At 48.2% G+C, this 13,889-nt stretch overlaps 1 protein-coding gene across 3 annotated transcripts in view; it reads left to right on the top strand.

Moving 5' to 3' along the window:
• ABCA4 (ATP binding cassette subfamily A member 4) overlaps window positions 1-13,889 on the top strand; it is a 134,182-nt gene that overhangs the window by 65,544 nt on the left and 54,749 nt on the right. For all 3 annotated transcript variants that reach the window (XM_037045524.1, XM_037045525.1, XM_037045523.1), the window contains exons 16-19: window positions 2,850-3,054; window positions 7,384-7,449; window positions 10,248-10,337; window positions 12,079-12,253. In XM_037045524.1, the coding sequence (XP_036901419.1) occupies window positions 2,850-3,054; window positions 7,384-7,449; window positions 10,248-10,337; window positions 12,079-12,253 (536 nt within the window). The remainder of the gene's footprint in view (window positions 1-2,849; window positions 3,055-7,383; window positions 7,450-10,247; window positions 10,338-12,078; window positions 12,254-13,889) is intronic.

Below are 13,889 nucleotides of genomic sequence, written 5' to 3'. Positions count from 1 at the left end.
GATTCCTCCGAGGGGTCTGTAGCCATCCTAGAGGACTGACCCGCCCTTTGAAGGGATCCACTTTGCCTTCAGGCTCAAAGGGGTACAGTAATGTTTAAGGGCACTGGGTAGAAGTGGGAGTGACCTGACAGCTCCTGCTCACCAAACCTGCTTGATTAGTCTGCCCTGAGAAGTGAATAAAAACCAGTTCGACTCAGGTCCCTTTGTGTGTCCACAAGGGGAGACAGCCAAGCCCATTTCACTCCATTTTCTATTCCTGGTGTTTGACAAGATTCAGAAGGAAGGGAGCTTGCCTCCCTAGCCGTCCTGTCCAGAACAATGTTTCCATGACTTAAAGGGTTTATTTCTTGCCAGAAGAACTTCACTTAGGGCAGCTCTCCAAGTGTCTTCATTAGCTCTGCCACTGCTCGCAGGAAGGGGTGCAGAAATGAGCCAGTCCAGAGTCAGGCCCTCTCGCCAGGAGGCACCTCCAGAAATTGGACTTGCAGTTGCCTGAGAGACTTCTTAGTTCATGGTTCCCAAACACCACTGTCCTTTTCTCTGATCATTTTCAAATAGGTTGTTTCCACCTTCTCACCAGGCTGAAGAGCTCCTGGGCCCTGTAGGGTAGTTTTCCTTGTCTTCCAGAATCTCCCTGTCCACAGCTCTCTGTGCGGCAGAGTCGAGAAAGAACTACCACCTGCTTCTCGCTGGAGAAAGATCTAAGGTCTAAGTAGTTCTCACAATGCAAACTTAGTTGGTTCCAGAGCCGCCAGGGCATCTGCCTTTTATTTCTCGTGCTAAATAAGCAACTCATTGCTGCTATCTATAGCACCCAATTTTCTTATTAAAAATTTTTATTGTTATTCTATTACAGTTGTCCCAATTTTTCCCCCTTTGCCCTCTTCCACCCAGCTCACCCCCCACTCCCACAGTCATTCCCCACACTGTTGTCCGTACCCATGCATCACTCATACATGTTCTCTGACTAGTCCCTTCCCCTTCTTTCCACCATTATCCTCCTCCCGCCTTCCCTCTGGCCATTGTCAATCTGTTCCATGTTTCCATGCTTCTGGTTCTATTTTGTTTGTTAGTTTATTTTTGTTTGTTAGATTCCTCTTATGTGAGATCATGTAGTATTTGTCTTTCACAACTGGCTTATTTCACTTAAAATAATTTTCTCCAGTTCCATCCATGTTGTTGCAAGGGGTAAGAGTTTCTTTCGGCTGCGTAGTATTCCATTGTGTAAATGTACCACAGTTTGGGTTTTTTTTTTACCCCCTCATTTACTGATGGGCACTTAGGCTGTTTCCAGGACTTGGCTATTGTAAATAGTGCTGCTATGAACATAGAGGTGCATAGGCCCTTTTGAATTGATGTTTCAGGATTTTTAGGTTATAATCCCAGAGTGGAATCACTGGGTCAAAAGGCAGTTCCATTTTTAGTTTTTCAAGGAAATTCCATGCTGTTCTCCACAGTGACTGCACCAGTCTGCGTTCCCACCAACAATGCAATAGGGTTCCCTTTTCTTCACATCCTTGCCAGCACTTTTTTGTTGATTTATTAATGATGGCCATTCTGACCAGTGTGAGGTAATATCTTATTGTGTTTTTCATTTGCATCTGTCTGATGGCTAGAGATGTTGAGCACCTTTTCATGTCTATGGGCCCTCTATATGTCCTTGGAAAAGTTTCTGTTCAGATCCTTTGCCCATTTTTTAATTAGATTGTTTGTCTTTCTGGTGTTGAACTGTATGAGTTCTTTGTATATTTTGGAGATTAGACCCTTGTCCAGTGTGTCATTGGCAAATATATTCTTCCATATAGTCAGTTCCCTTGTCATTTTAATGATAGTTTCTTTAGCCATAAGACCCAATTTTCTAAAATGATCACAATGGGTTAGAGGCAAGAAATCCTTCGGATTCTGCCCAGGGGTAAAGCTGGCTGACCTTGGCATACTGGCTAGATGGTCAGTGTTTTGAGACCACAGCTAGATTCTGGGATGTGTGGATCCACCAAGAAGCTATAGTTCTGGCAACTGTGTGGATTAGGGCTGGGCTGAACATACAGCTAAATAACCCTTTCTTTGCAGAGAGACATTCTGAACCCCACCCTAAGTCCTCTAAACTATGGGGAAGCCTCTGAGCAGAGGCAGTGGGAACAGCCCATCCCTCGGCCTATGTTTGTGTGCTTTCTGTCAGGTCAGGGCCAGCTGTGAGGACTTGGCTAGGGAACTTCCTCCTCAGAAAGCCTGCTCTGCACACTACCCAGTCAGTTGACTACTACTCCCCAGAGAACCTAAAAGAATGAGTGTCCCCAGTCTGGAGGTGGGAAAAAGTTAGACAGTTGGTGTTGTCTGAGGCAGTTCTGGACTGTGACAGACCCCAGGAGGTCATGAGACCTTCCCTGCGTGGCCCCCTTGCTGCCCTAGGAAACTGACGACTTTGTGGACCCTTCCAGTGGGATTCTCACAAAGCCGAGCATTAGTTTCTTTGTTCTACCAAGAAATGTGATCTTAAGGAAGAGGTAGAAAGAAAGGGGAAAGGTAGGTAAGTGAACATGAGGACCTTTGGTCTTTCAATGTGTTATGCTGTGCTGTGTTTGTCTTCCCCATTACACAACTGTGTTCCATTGAACAGGTGAGAGGTGGCCCAGTGGGTAGTAGGCAGGGGTCTCTGAGACCTGAGAGGCATTCGTATAATTTTTGTCCTGCGGGAAAGTTGCCTTAACACATCCCTAGGGTGGCTTTTCACCTGGACACAATGAGGACCGTCTTTTGGCCCTCCTTCCTACCTTTGAGCATCTGGGTGCTATTGGGTTGGGTGAAAAAAAAACCCTGCTCACCTGTATACCCTCTGTGCCCCACTGCAGAGCCTGCTGTCTCCTGTGGCATTTGGGTTTGGCACTGAGTACCTGGCCCGCTTTGAGGAGCAGGGCCTGGGGCTGCAGTGGAGTAACATCGGGAACAGTCCCGTGGAAGGGGATGAATTCAGTTTCCTGATGTCCATGAAGATGATGCTCCTCGATGCTGCTCTGTATGGCTTGCTTGCCTGGTACCTTGACCAGGTGTTTCCAGGTAAGTATTCCTGTTCATAGGGTAAAAGTAATTGGGTTCTTCAGATCCCCAGCTCTCCCTCTTTGCTCTAATTTAAATATCATTCTTTCTAAGCTTTTTAAATCTGGGTTCTCAGAATCGGCATTTGAAACTGAAATCTAGGATTCAAAAGTTCTTCAGCGAATGCTGTTGGCTGCTAATGTGCTAATAGATCTGGAATCCGCTCCCTTGTCCCCACCTCTGCACAAGGTTCCCCGTCCAGGCCTCCTTCTTCCACTAGCGCTTCCTACCAGTCTGTTCTCCTCACTGTATTCAGGGATCCTTTCAGAATCTAGGTCAGACAGTACCAACCTTCTGTTCACCTACCTCCAGTGGCTTTTCCTCATGTTCAGAGTAAAATCCAATGTTCCAACTCTGGCCTATAGGACGCTTCATTACCAGCCTCAGTTACCTTCTTTCTCTCCTATTAGCCCATATTTCTCTGCTACAGCCACACCAGCATCCTTATTCATAGTTCTTCAACACACTGAGCTCATTTTCTTCTCGAGACCTTTGCATGTGCTGCTCCCACTGCCTGGAACGCGTTTCTGCACTCACACTCGTAGCTGCAGGCTGGCTTCCTCACTCTGCTCAGGTCTCTGTTCCCATGTCATTCTATCACTGAGATCTTTCCACATTGAAACTATCCAAATATCTATCCCTACATAAACAATAATCCTTTAGCGCTAATGTCCCTTATCCTACTGTTTTTCTCAGTAAAGATTTATTTTTATCTTTATTTTTTTAAGATTTTATTTTATTTATTTAGAGAGAGAGAGAGGGAGAGAAACATCGATGTGTAGTTGCATCTCACACACCCCCACTGGGGACCTGGCCTGCAACCCAGGCATGTGCCCTGACTGGGAATCGAACTGGCAACCCTTTGGTTTGCAGCCCGCAGTCAATCCACTGAGCTACACCAGCCAGGGCTCCTTATCCTACTTTATTTGTTTTAAAAAATCACCATCTGACATGATATTCCTGTATGTATTTGTGTATTGACCTCTCCCAGTAGACTATGGGCCCATGAGAACAGATCCATGGTCTGTATTTTTCAGTGCCTAAAATAGTACCCTACTTCGGGTGCGTAAATATCTGATTAATCTGCATGATGAAAAATCAGCTCCTGAATCAAAATTGGCTATTTGCATGCTTTTGTATTGGCTTTGTATAAATCAGATTTTACTTTGAATTCATCTTTCCTAGTAGCTAGAGAAGTCCTGCCATGATCTGAGTGGTCTGAGGTCTCCAAGCCAACCAGCAGCCACCTCGAGCTGTGGCATCTGCAGCTGGCACTCGAGGCTGTGGCCACGAGCTGCAGGGGAGAGAGAGGCTGGGCTGGGGCCTGGGAAGGGATGTCCTCGCAGCTCTCAGATCACCTGAGGGCAGCACTTGCTGGCAGAAATGTGTAGGCAGCAAGCCTGAAGTAGGAAAAAGATCACTGGACTGAGCCAGGAGGCCTGGGTTTGGATTCTGTGTGACTATGTTAGTTTTCTGCGGCTTGTCATAACAAAGTGCCACAAACTGGGTAGCTTAGAACAACAAACATTTATTATTTCACAGCTTTGGAGGCTAGAAGTCCAAAGTCAAGGTGTTGGCAAGGCCATGTTCTCTCTGAAACCTGTGGGAAGGATAATGCCTTTCCTCCTTCCAGCTCCCAGTGGTTCCTCAGCAGTCTTTGGCGTTCCTTGGGTTGTAGATGCATCACTCAGATCCTCCTTCTTCATACATTGTTCTCTCTGTGTATGTCTGTCTTTGCGTGGTCATCCTTTTATAAGGACACCTGTCATTCTGGATTAGGGCCCTACCCTACTCCAGTGTGACCTAACCTCAACTAATCACATCTGCAATGACTCTTTCCAAACAAGGCCGCGGTTCTGAGCACTCTGGTGTCCTTTCTTCTGATACCACTTCTGATACCAAATGTGTCATTTTTACCAACATCAAACAATTCTCCAATGTTATCTGGGTGTTCAACAATTCAACTCAATTCTGATAGTAACTACCCAGAATCAGTGCAGACCCACAGGTTCAGTCCCCTCAAGACTGCTCCTGTTAGCACAGGTAGCTAGATACTAATAATAATGGAAGGGGGAGAGAAAATCAAACATTATGAAGCATAATATACTAGGGAGCTGAATCAGACAATAAACTTACTTCCTTAGGAAGCTACCGCTTCACACACTCCTCAGGGAGCCACTAATCCTCTGCCCTCAGGACCTAATCCCCAGAGTGGGCAGGAAGTGTTGTTACCATCACTACAGGGAAGGAATAAGGCAGCAGGAGAAATTCCTCTGCTGGGCACATGCCCAGTGAAAGCCAAGATGGTTCAGGGGGTATAGTAGATGCTTCTACTCTAAGGTATGTGCAGTAGGAACTAAGATGCTGACCATAGAGAGGAAAAGCCCCAGAAGATCTAGGAAACGGATTTTTTAAGGGGAGCGTCCAACACCAGCCCATGAGGATTGGGAAATTGTTTGGGTATTTTGAAAAAGCACCTGATTCTTCCTAAGCTCTAGACAATATAATCAGCCTAACAGAGCTCTCACTCTTTCTCTTGCTTGGGAACATGCGCACTCACCCATTCATTCACACATTCTCTCTCCATAGCAGAAACAGGCAAATGGAAGAGATGAGGAGGGTGAGGTACAGGAGCAATGGTGCAGAGAGCTCCCCTTCTCTGGCCCCGTGCATTACCCTCCAAGCACCTCGATGTGCCCACCAACCTGGAAACGCCTTGAATTTAACTGTCCAAGTTGTTGTATTCCATCTCCAGTCCCTCTTCCCTCCCTAGAGGTGGGAAGAGAGGCTGAAAGTTCCAGTCCTCTTTCTACATGTTTGATTTTTCTGGTGGGGCCCCATCATAAAGTGATTTAGTGGCCCCCACAGAGCTACCTCATTCGCATGAAGTCAAGTGTGGTTGACAACCTGGCTCATTATGAGTAACAAAATGCACTCCCCTCATTCGGGAAAATCCAAGGGCTCTACAAGCTGTGCCAGAAACTGAGAATGAAGACTAAGTATATTTTGTGTTCTACCACAGACCTCAGCATATCATTTTTTTGGTGCAGGGTGAGGGAGCCTACACAGTTCAACCCATCACAGTGACTTTAAGCAATGCACTTGACCTTGCTCAGCTGCAGTTTGTTTCTGTCTCACTGGGCCATTAGAAGGTGATAAGTGAGAATTAGTTGTAATGAGAATGAAATTTGTGCATAATTCAAGAGCTTTACTTTAGCCAAGCTAAAGCTTTCATTTGTTTAACAACTACTGACCGAGCAGCACCTATAGATAGCTGTTAGCTCCACCACCAGGTTCTGGGGAAAGAGTGGTGGAAAAAACAGACCCAGGCCTGTCCTATAGAGCTTAGAGTTTGGCAATGACCATAAAATGTGCTATAACTATTAAATAAGCAAAGACAGTGTTCTCGCAAAATCAACATTTTACAGAGAGCAAAGCTTGCTAAGAGGACTGGACTGGACTAGGAATTTGGGAATCTTTTCCTTGAAACCCAGCTGGACCCAGCAGGGTGTGGCAATGAAGTCAGTGGGTCAGGACCAGCTGGGCAGTGTTAGAGTGCCCGCAGCTCTACTCAGCCAGGTGAGGGGGGGGGGCGGGGGGCGGGGCAGGGCAGATGAGTCACACCCAGCAGGCCTTCCTTTCCTTACCCATAAGGACACCACTGTCTCCTAGGGTTGCTCTGAGAATTAAATTATTTAACATATGGAAAATGCCTAGGAAGAGCAGAAACACAGAAAGAGCATCTAACAAATGTGATTATCATCGTTATTATATGATGATTATTGAAAAGAGCAGGATTAAATTCTTCAACATGATGTTTTCTTAGAAAACTAATGTCTGCCAAGATCATCAGTCTTAGTGTTGCTGGTTCCATCCAAAAAACATGACCTTTTGAACTAAAACAGGTTGGAATGAGTGGTCTTTGTGCCGTCCACAGATAGCTGTGTTGCACTGTAAATATCTGTAGTTACTGCCCTGGCTGGTGTAGCTCAGTGGATTGAGCACAGGCCTGTGAACCACACGATCGTGGTTCGTTCGATTCCCAGTCAGGGCACATGCCTGGGTTGCAGGCCAGTTCCCGGTTCCCGGCAGGGGACGCATGAGAGGCAACCATACATTGATATTTCTCTCCCTCTCTCCTTCCCTTCCCCTCTAAAGATAAATAAATAAAATCTTTAAAAAGAAAATATCTGTAGTTACTACTTGAGGTTGAGAAGGATAAATTCTAGATCTTACAGAACTGCGGTAAGACAGGGTAACTTGGGCTTTCTTTATTTCCGTCTATTTTAGGGGACTATGGAACCCCACTTCCTTGGTACTTCCTTCTACAAGAGTCCTATTGGCTTGGTGGTGAAGGTGAGTTTTTTTTAATTTGAAAATAAAAACAAACACTTTAACATGGGAAACTAAGTCTTTGGCCGTGCACGGGATGTGCGTAGGTTATGGAGGTGGCTCTTCTAGCTGATTCCTGATGGATTACTCTGCAGCCTCCTGGGGACTCAGCCACCACACTGCCTCTGGGAGCCCACCTTCTGTGAGTCGCTGGGCCGGGCAAGCGGCTGAGCGTTGAAAAGCCCTGTGTCCCAGACAGCTTGTGCCCAGTGGATTAAATTGTCCTAGTCAAAGAAGGTCAGACCACTTCAGGGTACACATGACTTTTGCGGCTTCTCTGTTTAAAGCCGAGAGATCCACAGAATCATGAAGGAACTTTTGCATTCATCTTCTGCTGCCTTCCCTGCCGCTTTTTAAAATTTCTCATCCCTTTTCCAAAATAGGAACTGACTCATTCATTTAAGGTAAGGACCCAACCAGAGGCTGGGCCGGAGCTGCGGATCTTCAAGGCAAAGCCTCGAAGGCTCTCCTGGTGCTGATCTTTGGGGTGGTGGGGAAGAGGGCCAGACGGGCATTTGCCCAGGATGCCTCTTCGATAAAATTTACCTACTGAACAGGACAGGAGGCTCCAAGGAGAGTTCTAGAGATGGGGAAACCACAGATTCATTTGTGAGGTACAAGACAGCAGTGAGATTTCTGACCTGAGAGCTGGGGACCCCCTGGCACTGGGAGGTTCTGGAAACACAGGAAGTATTTTCTGATCTGTTCCTTATCTACCTGCTTTTAACTCTGTGCTCTTGGGCCTGACCCAGGATGCATCCTTGAAGCACTGATGTAAGTGTTTGTTTTCTCTCGGGGATTAGCCTAGGGCCTTTAAAAGGCTTGGGTCAGTTTTTCTTTCTTTCTTTATTTATTTTAATGATTCAAACAAATGGCACTTCCACAGCTCAGTACTTTTCCATTATGTTGGTTTGTCTGTCTTGTCTATCCATAAACTTACATTTCTGCACCCTTGTAAGTGGGAATTTTTAACGCAGGAGTGTGTTCCTGGAATGTTTCTAATATCAGTGAATATCAGGATCTGTGGGCATTTTTTCCACTCTACAATCCCAGCAGATAATCTGCCTCTCAAAAAAAAATATCTTAAGACAAATGTTCTCCTTCAAAACTGAATCACATATTTTTGCCGACAGAAGCCAAATACTTTCACCTGTCCCACAGGCTAGACGGAAATAGATTCCTAAATCCCTCTGACATCAGGAAAGGGCTGAGCTTCTCCACCTAAACCCCTCCTTTTACAGATGGAACAGGGCCCATGAGACATCCAGTGTCTTGCCCAAGTTCCCATTGGTCACTTGGGACGAAATCTGAAACAGGGACCCACATTTCCTGACAAGGAACTCACTCCAAAGACTAAACTACTAAGAAGACTATTTCCTCCTGCCCTCTTATTACACGTTAGTACAGTATCATAGTTAATAAAGTGACTAAAGGAATTGTGGACAATAGATTTAAAAATTCCTCAGGAAGCAGAGTGGAAGCGCTGGAGGCCCACTACTTGTCCCTCCACCTCACGCCCCGCAGACCCGCAGAGGGCGCTGGGCAGAGGGGCCCTGGGCAGAGAGGGCCCTGGGCAGAGAGGGCCCTGGGCAGAGAGGGGCCCTGGGCAGAGAGGGCCCTGGGCAGAGAGGGGCCCTGGGCAGAGAGGGGCCCTGGGCAGAGAGGGCCCTGGGCAGAGAGGGGCCCTGGGCAGAGAGGGGCCCTGGGTAGAGAGGGCGTTGGGCAGAGAGGGGCCCTGGGTAGAGAGGGCACTGGGCAGAGAGGGCCCTGGGCAGAGAGGGCCCTGGTCAGAGAGGGCCCTGGCTGACTGCTGCATGAAAACACCTGCTCTCGCCGCTTGCCCAGGGCTGGCGCCTTTAGCTGCCTGGCGACGGCAGTTTCCATCCACCCCAGCCGTCCTCTCTGGCTGGCTCACTCTGCCGCTTCTCTTCCCCTTCCAGGATGTTCTGATGTCCTTTTAAACCAAATGCCAAGGTTAAAAAAAAATGCCTCTGTGTGTGTGTGTGTGTGTGTGTGTGTGTATGTGGGTGGATGGGGGTGGGTGTGTTATGTGAGCGTATGTGTGAATGTGAGACTGTGTGTGTGCATGACATGCATAGGGGGATGTGTGTGTGTGTGAGAGTGTGTGTTTACACCCTTCCTAACTATTTATTCGAGCCTGTACCTCAACCAGGCTCAACCCTGGAGTTAATCCCAAAATATTTAATGTCCATAAAAGCAGATTTCTCTGTGAACCATTCATCAGTCTGCAAACTGAGCTGGCCACCCATCCTGTCACCTGGAGTGGACTCTCCTTGAGGTGCACCATGACTTCAACTTGTCTGGGACTGGAATGGAAAGTGCCGTTAGTGAGATTAGAAAATAACCCATTTCTCATTCAGTCCGGCTTTGTGAATATTTATCTTTAATCAAACTCTCTGACATTATGGGCTTCTCCAGGCATGTTAAGAGAATGAGGTGAAAAAAAAAACCTCCCTCTGGGCTTGGCAAAGGCCACACAATGTGGGCTGTGGGGGCACCACTGGCCACTTTCAGAACCTCACAGACCCACCGCTCAGAGGTTGGCAGGGCCGTGCTCAGGGCTGGTTCCAGGGAATGCTGACTTGGCCTTTTGAGGGAACTGGGTTTCCCAGTTATGGCAGAAAACTCTGCCCCCACCCCCACCTCCCACCCAGCCCTGCCCTCCTTCCCTCCTTCCCTCCCTCCCTGACTTACTGAGTCGCAGCTCACCAGGAGATGACAGTGGCTTCTGGTTGGTGCAGGGTGTTCAACCAGAGAAGAGAGGGCCTTGGAAAAGACAGAACCCGTAACAGAGGAAATGGAGGACCCGGAACACCCAGAAGGAATAAATGGTAAAAACCTCAGCAAACAATGCAGAGCAGAGGCACGGAAGAGGGCCCTGAGCAGACCACCTCAGAACTAGGGTGCAAGGGAACCCCGGAAACTGTCTCTGTTAACAAGGGTTAAACCTGACAGCTTCTCAGGGTCCAGCTGCACGTTTGGGGAATGAATGGCCGTCAGACATTAACGCATGTTTCCTGGAGAAAGCAAATAGCAAGCGTATGGTGCATTTGTGCCCTTGTTAGGCGAATCCCAAGTGAGTTGCCAAATGTGCTGACTTCCGAGGATTTTGCAAGAACAATAACTTGGGTCACTGGGACTTAAGGCGGATATGAGCTATAAGGAAAGACAAAAATACTTCTATGCACAGGGGTGGGGGGGGCAGGGGGAAAGAGTGTAGTGGTGCTGCCTTCACTCACGGTTTATAAATCTAGAAGCCCATTCATTCAAGACATGAAAAGCCTTTCCTGACCAAGGAGGTTACCTAATGATTCCCAAACTGATGAACTAGGATATAAGTGTCTCCCTGGCCGTTGCCTCCCTCACCTCCCCCCTTGAACAAGTCCTGTACCTCTCCCAGTGTTCTCCACTCCCTAAGCACATGTCTTTCTCTGAGGATGCTAAAACGCTCTTGCTATTCTCACCCTGGGTTCAGAGAGGCCGCCTGGCCTCTGGACTTTGCCTGACATTACATGACAGGGTCCCACCTCCACGTCTCTGGCCCACTCCAGGTCAGTGGTCAGTGACCGCTGCTCTCAGAGAGGTGGCTTGCAGTCAGTAGCACCCCTGGGAAGAGCCCCCTCCCAGAGCAGATTCCAAGGCTGAAATCAAGGGGCTGGAGGCTGCCAGTTCCATCTCAGGCATAGGCGAGGCCAGGAGGTACAGAAAGAGGAAGTACTGGGATGTTTTTGGGTGGGGAATAAATGCCCAGAACTACAATGTGAAAGTGGCAAATTAGGTAGTGCCTGCCAAGGTGAACTGGAGCAGGGAGAAATGGGAGGCCAGGCCACGGTGGACAAGTACCCCAGTGATGAGGGTCTGCAGGGGAGGGGCCTGTGGAGTAGAAAAGTGGAGGCTGACTTTGAAGGACAGTAATGTGGAAAGGCAGACTGTCCTGCTCAGTTTATTGAAGAAACTCTGGGCTTCTGAGGAACAAGAAATCAGCTTAGTCACAATTGCCTCAAAGATTTGAGCCATGGTGACTAGGAGAATGGCGTCTCCAGGAATGGACATGGGAGAGTCTGAAAGACAATGATGTTTGGGAAGAAGATGAGGTTTCTGGCCACCAGAAACCCACAAGAACATGCCTCACAGACTGTTGGAAACAAGGGCCTAGGATTGAAGGTTGAGCTTAGGCCCAACTCCCGATAGAGGTAGTAAAGTACACTCCAAGTTCGAATCCCAGCTCTGCCACTCGTGACCTTGGTGACCTTGATTAGACTCTTGATGTCTCTCTGTGTTAGGCTTCCTCATCTATAGAAATGGGCATCATAATATCTAAGGGCTATGAAAAAGGTAAAGTGAGATATCCTATATAAAGCATTTGAAAAAGTGCCTGGCACATAGTAACTGTTCAGCAAATGTTAGGTATTATTATAACCATCATTATTCTGTAGTCATCCTTACCAAGGTCACAGCCACCGCCACGGGGGCAGGTGAAATTAGAGGCAGAAGCCATGGCCTGGAGAAAGAATCTGGGGAACTTGTACATGAAGACGTCATTTTTGCCTTGTGTTGACTTTTTCCTCTGAGACTCCTTCTTCGAGCGTGAGCTGCCAGGCTCGGTCCCTGGAGTGTGTGTGAAGAATCTGGTGAAGATCTTTGAGCCCCACAGCAGGCCAGCCGTGGACCGCCTCAACATTACCTTCTATGAGAACCAGATCACCGCCTTCCTTGGTCACAACGGCGCGGGGAAAACCACCACCCTGTGAGTGTTTGAGCCCAGACACAGGGTTGCCATTCATCCTGTCATTTTCTGGCTCTCTTCTCCCTCTCTTAGCTTCAGTCTACTCTTTCCCACAGAATTTTAGTGACAAAAATGTGCTCTACATTTGTGTCCCAGGAATCTGTAAAAGCACACTGCAGTGTTCAGTGCTCGCTGGCACGTATTGTTTCATCTGCTCCTCACAAGAAGTTGGGGAGGGAGGTGGAGTGTTGCCCCCTTTGTAGGCCAAGGAAGCAGACATCCAGAACTGAAGTGACTTCCCAAGGCCACCAGGTCCTGATGGTTCTGTGTGGGCAAGAGCCAAGGCCTCTCACAGTTGTCTCTTGTCTCTGATAGTGCAAGCCTACCCCCCATATCACTAGTGTTACTACCTTCAACGGTGATGACAAAGTCATAGTCATCACTATCACATACCCTCAGTCAGTGGAGTTCTGCTTATTTTCAAAGAGAATTATTCCTTTTTCTGCCAGTTCTGCCAGTGGCAGTTCTGGTGCAAGTAAAAAGGGTGCCGTTTCCATAAGGGTAATGGCCTGGTGACTGAAGGCCAAGTTCAGGGAAAGTGAAGGCTCAGCACAGACCACTCAGCTCAGGACACTTCCCTCACTTTTCTCAGGAACCTGAGCGCCATCTGCCCAGGAGAAGAGGTACTGCTAAGTGTTCCCAAGTTGCCGGGGAGGCGGCCCTCTCCAGGGGCAGGGAACCCACGTGACACACAGTCTTCAAGTCCTTTGGCTTCTTTCAGAGCCCCAGAAAGGAACAGCAGTGTACACCCTGCGCTGGAATGTTCTCGGAGGGTGGTTCAGTGTGAATGGAATGTGGGGCTGGTGCCATTATATTTGGTTCTGTTTCCCTCTAGTGGTTGATCAACAGAGATTTCAGCCTCTAAGGACAATTTCAGATAGACTGAGCTTGTGTCTGAACTGGGGACCAGCGCTGGGCGGGGCAGCCTGAGATCCCTCCGACTGCCCTGCTTGCAAACTAATGTGGTCAGAAAGCTCCACCCAGGACCCAGTGCGGCCCCCAGCCAAACCCATGACTTCATCGACTGCTGGAACGCCACTTCCCCTGGGGGGTGAGACACATGTTTAACAAGAAGAGTGTTTTTGAGTTTGGCACTCTTCTAAGTGCTTTACAGGTATTAACTCACTCAATTCTCACAACAGCTTCGTGAGGTGGGCATCATTATTTCTCTTCTCATTTTCCCAAATTGACTAACGTTGCCGTTGGGCTCTTTATGTTTTGGATCCAAAGACTGTGGGGCTGGCGGTAATTCCCATGCCTGGCTTGAATCAATTAATCAACAAACACACATTGAATGCCTGGGCTTCTCATGAAGACCCTTCCTCTGAGCTTTGTAATGGTGACATTGGGCAAAGCAGGACCCGTGCACCGAGTACCTGTTACCGAGCCCCTAGGGCACCTGGAGTACGGTGGCTGAGTTGGGGCTGGAGGCTGAGTTGGGGAGGGACCGTCAGTTGTAAGTGACCCTTCTGCAGCTGGGAATCCTGGAGCCCATGGGTGCCTGCCTGGGAGCACTAGGAAGTAAGTAGGAGCAGAGGAGGAAGGAGTACGTGGTCAGAGCATGAGGGCCTGGACGTACATATCGGAGCTAAGCCCT

This window comes from Sturnira hondurensis, unplaced genomic scaffold, assembly GCF_014824575.4.
Source record: "Sturnira hondurensis isolate 20B ecotype Veracruz unplaced genomic scaffold, ASM1482457v3 Scaffold0004322, whole genome shotgun sequence".
Classification (NCBI taxonomy): domain Eukaryota; kingdom Metazoa; phylum Chordata; class Mammalia; order Chiroptera; family Phyllostomidae; genus Sturnira; species Sturnira hondurensis.
This window is presented reverse-complemented; position numbering and strand designations above follow the sequence as displayed.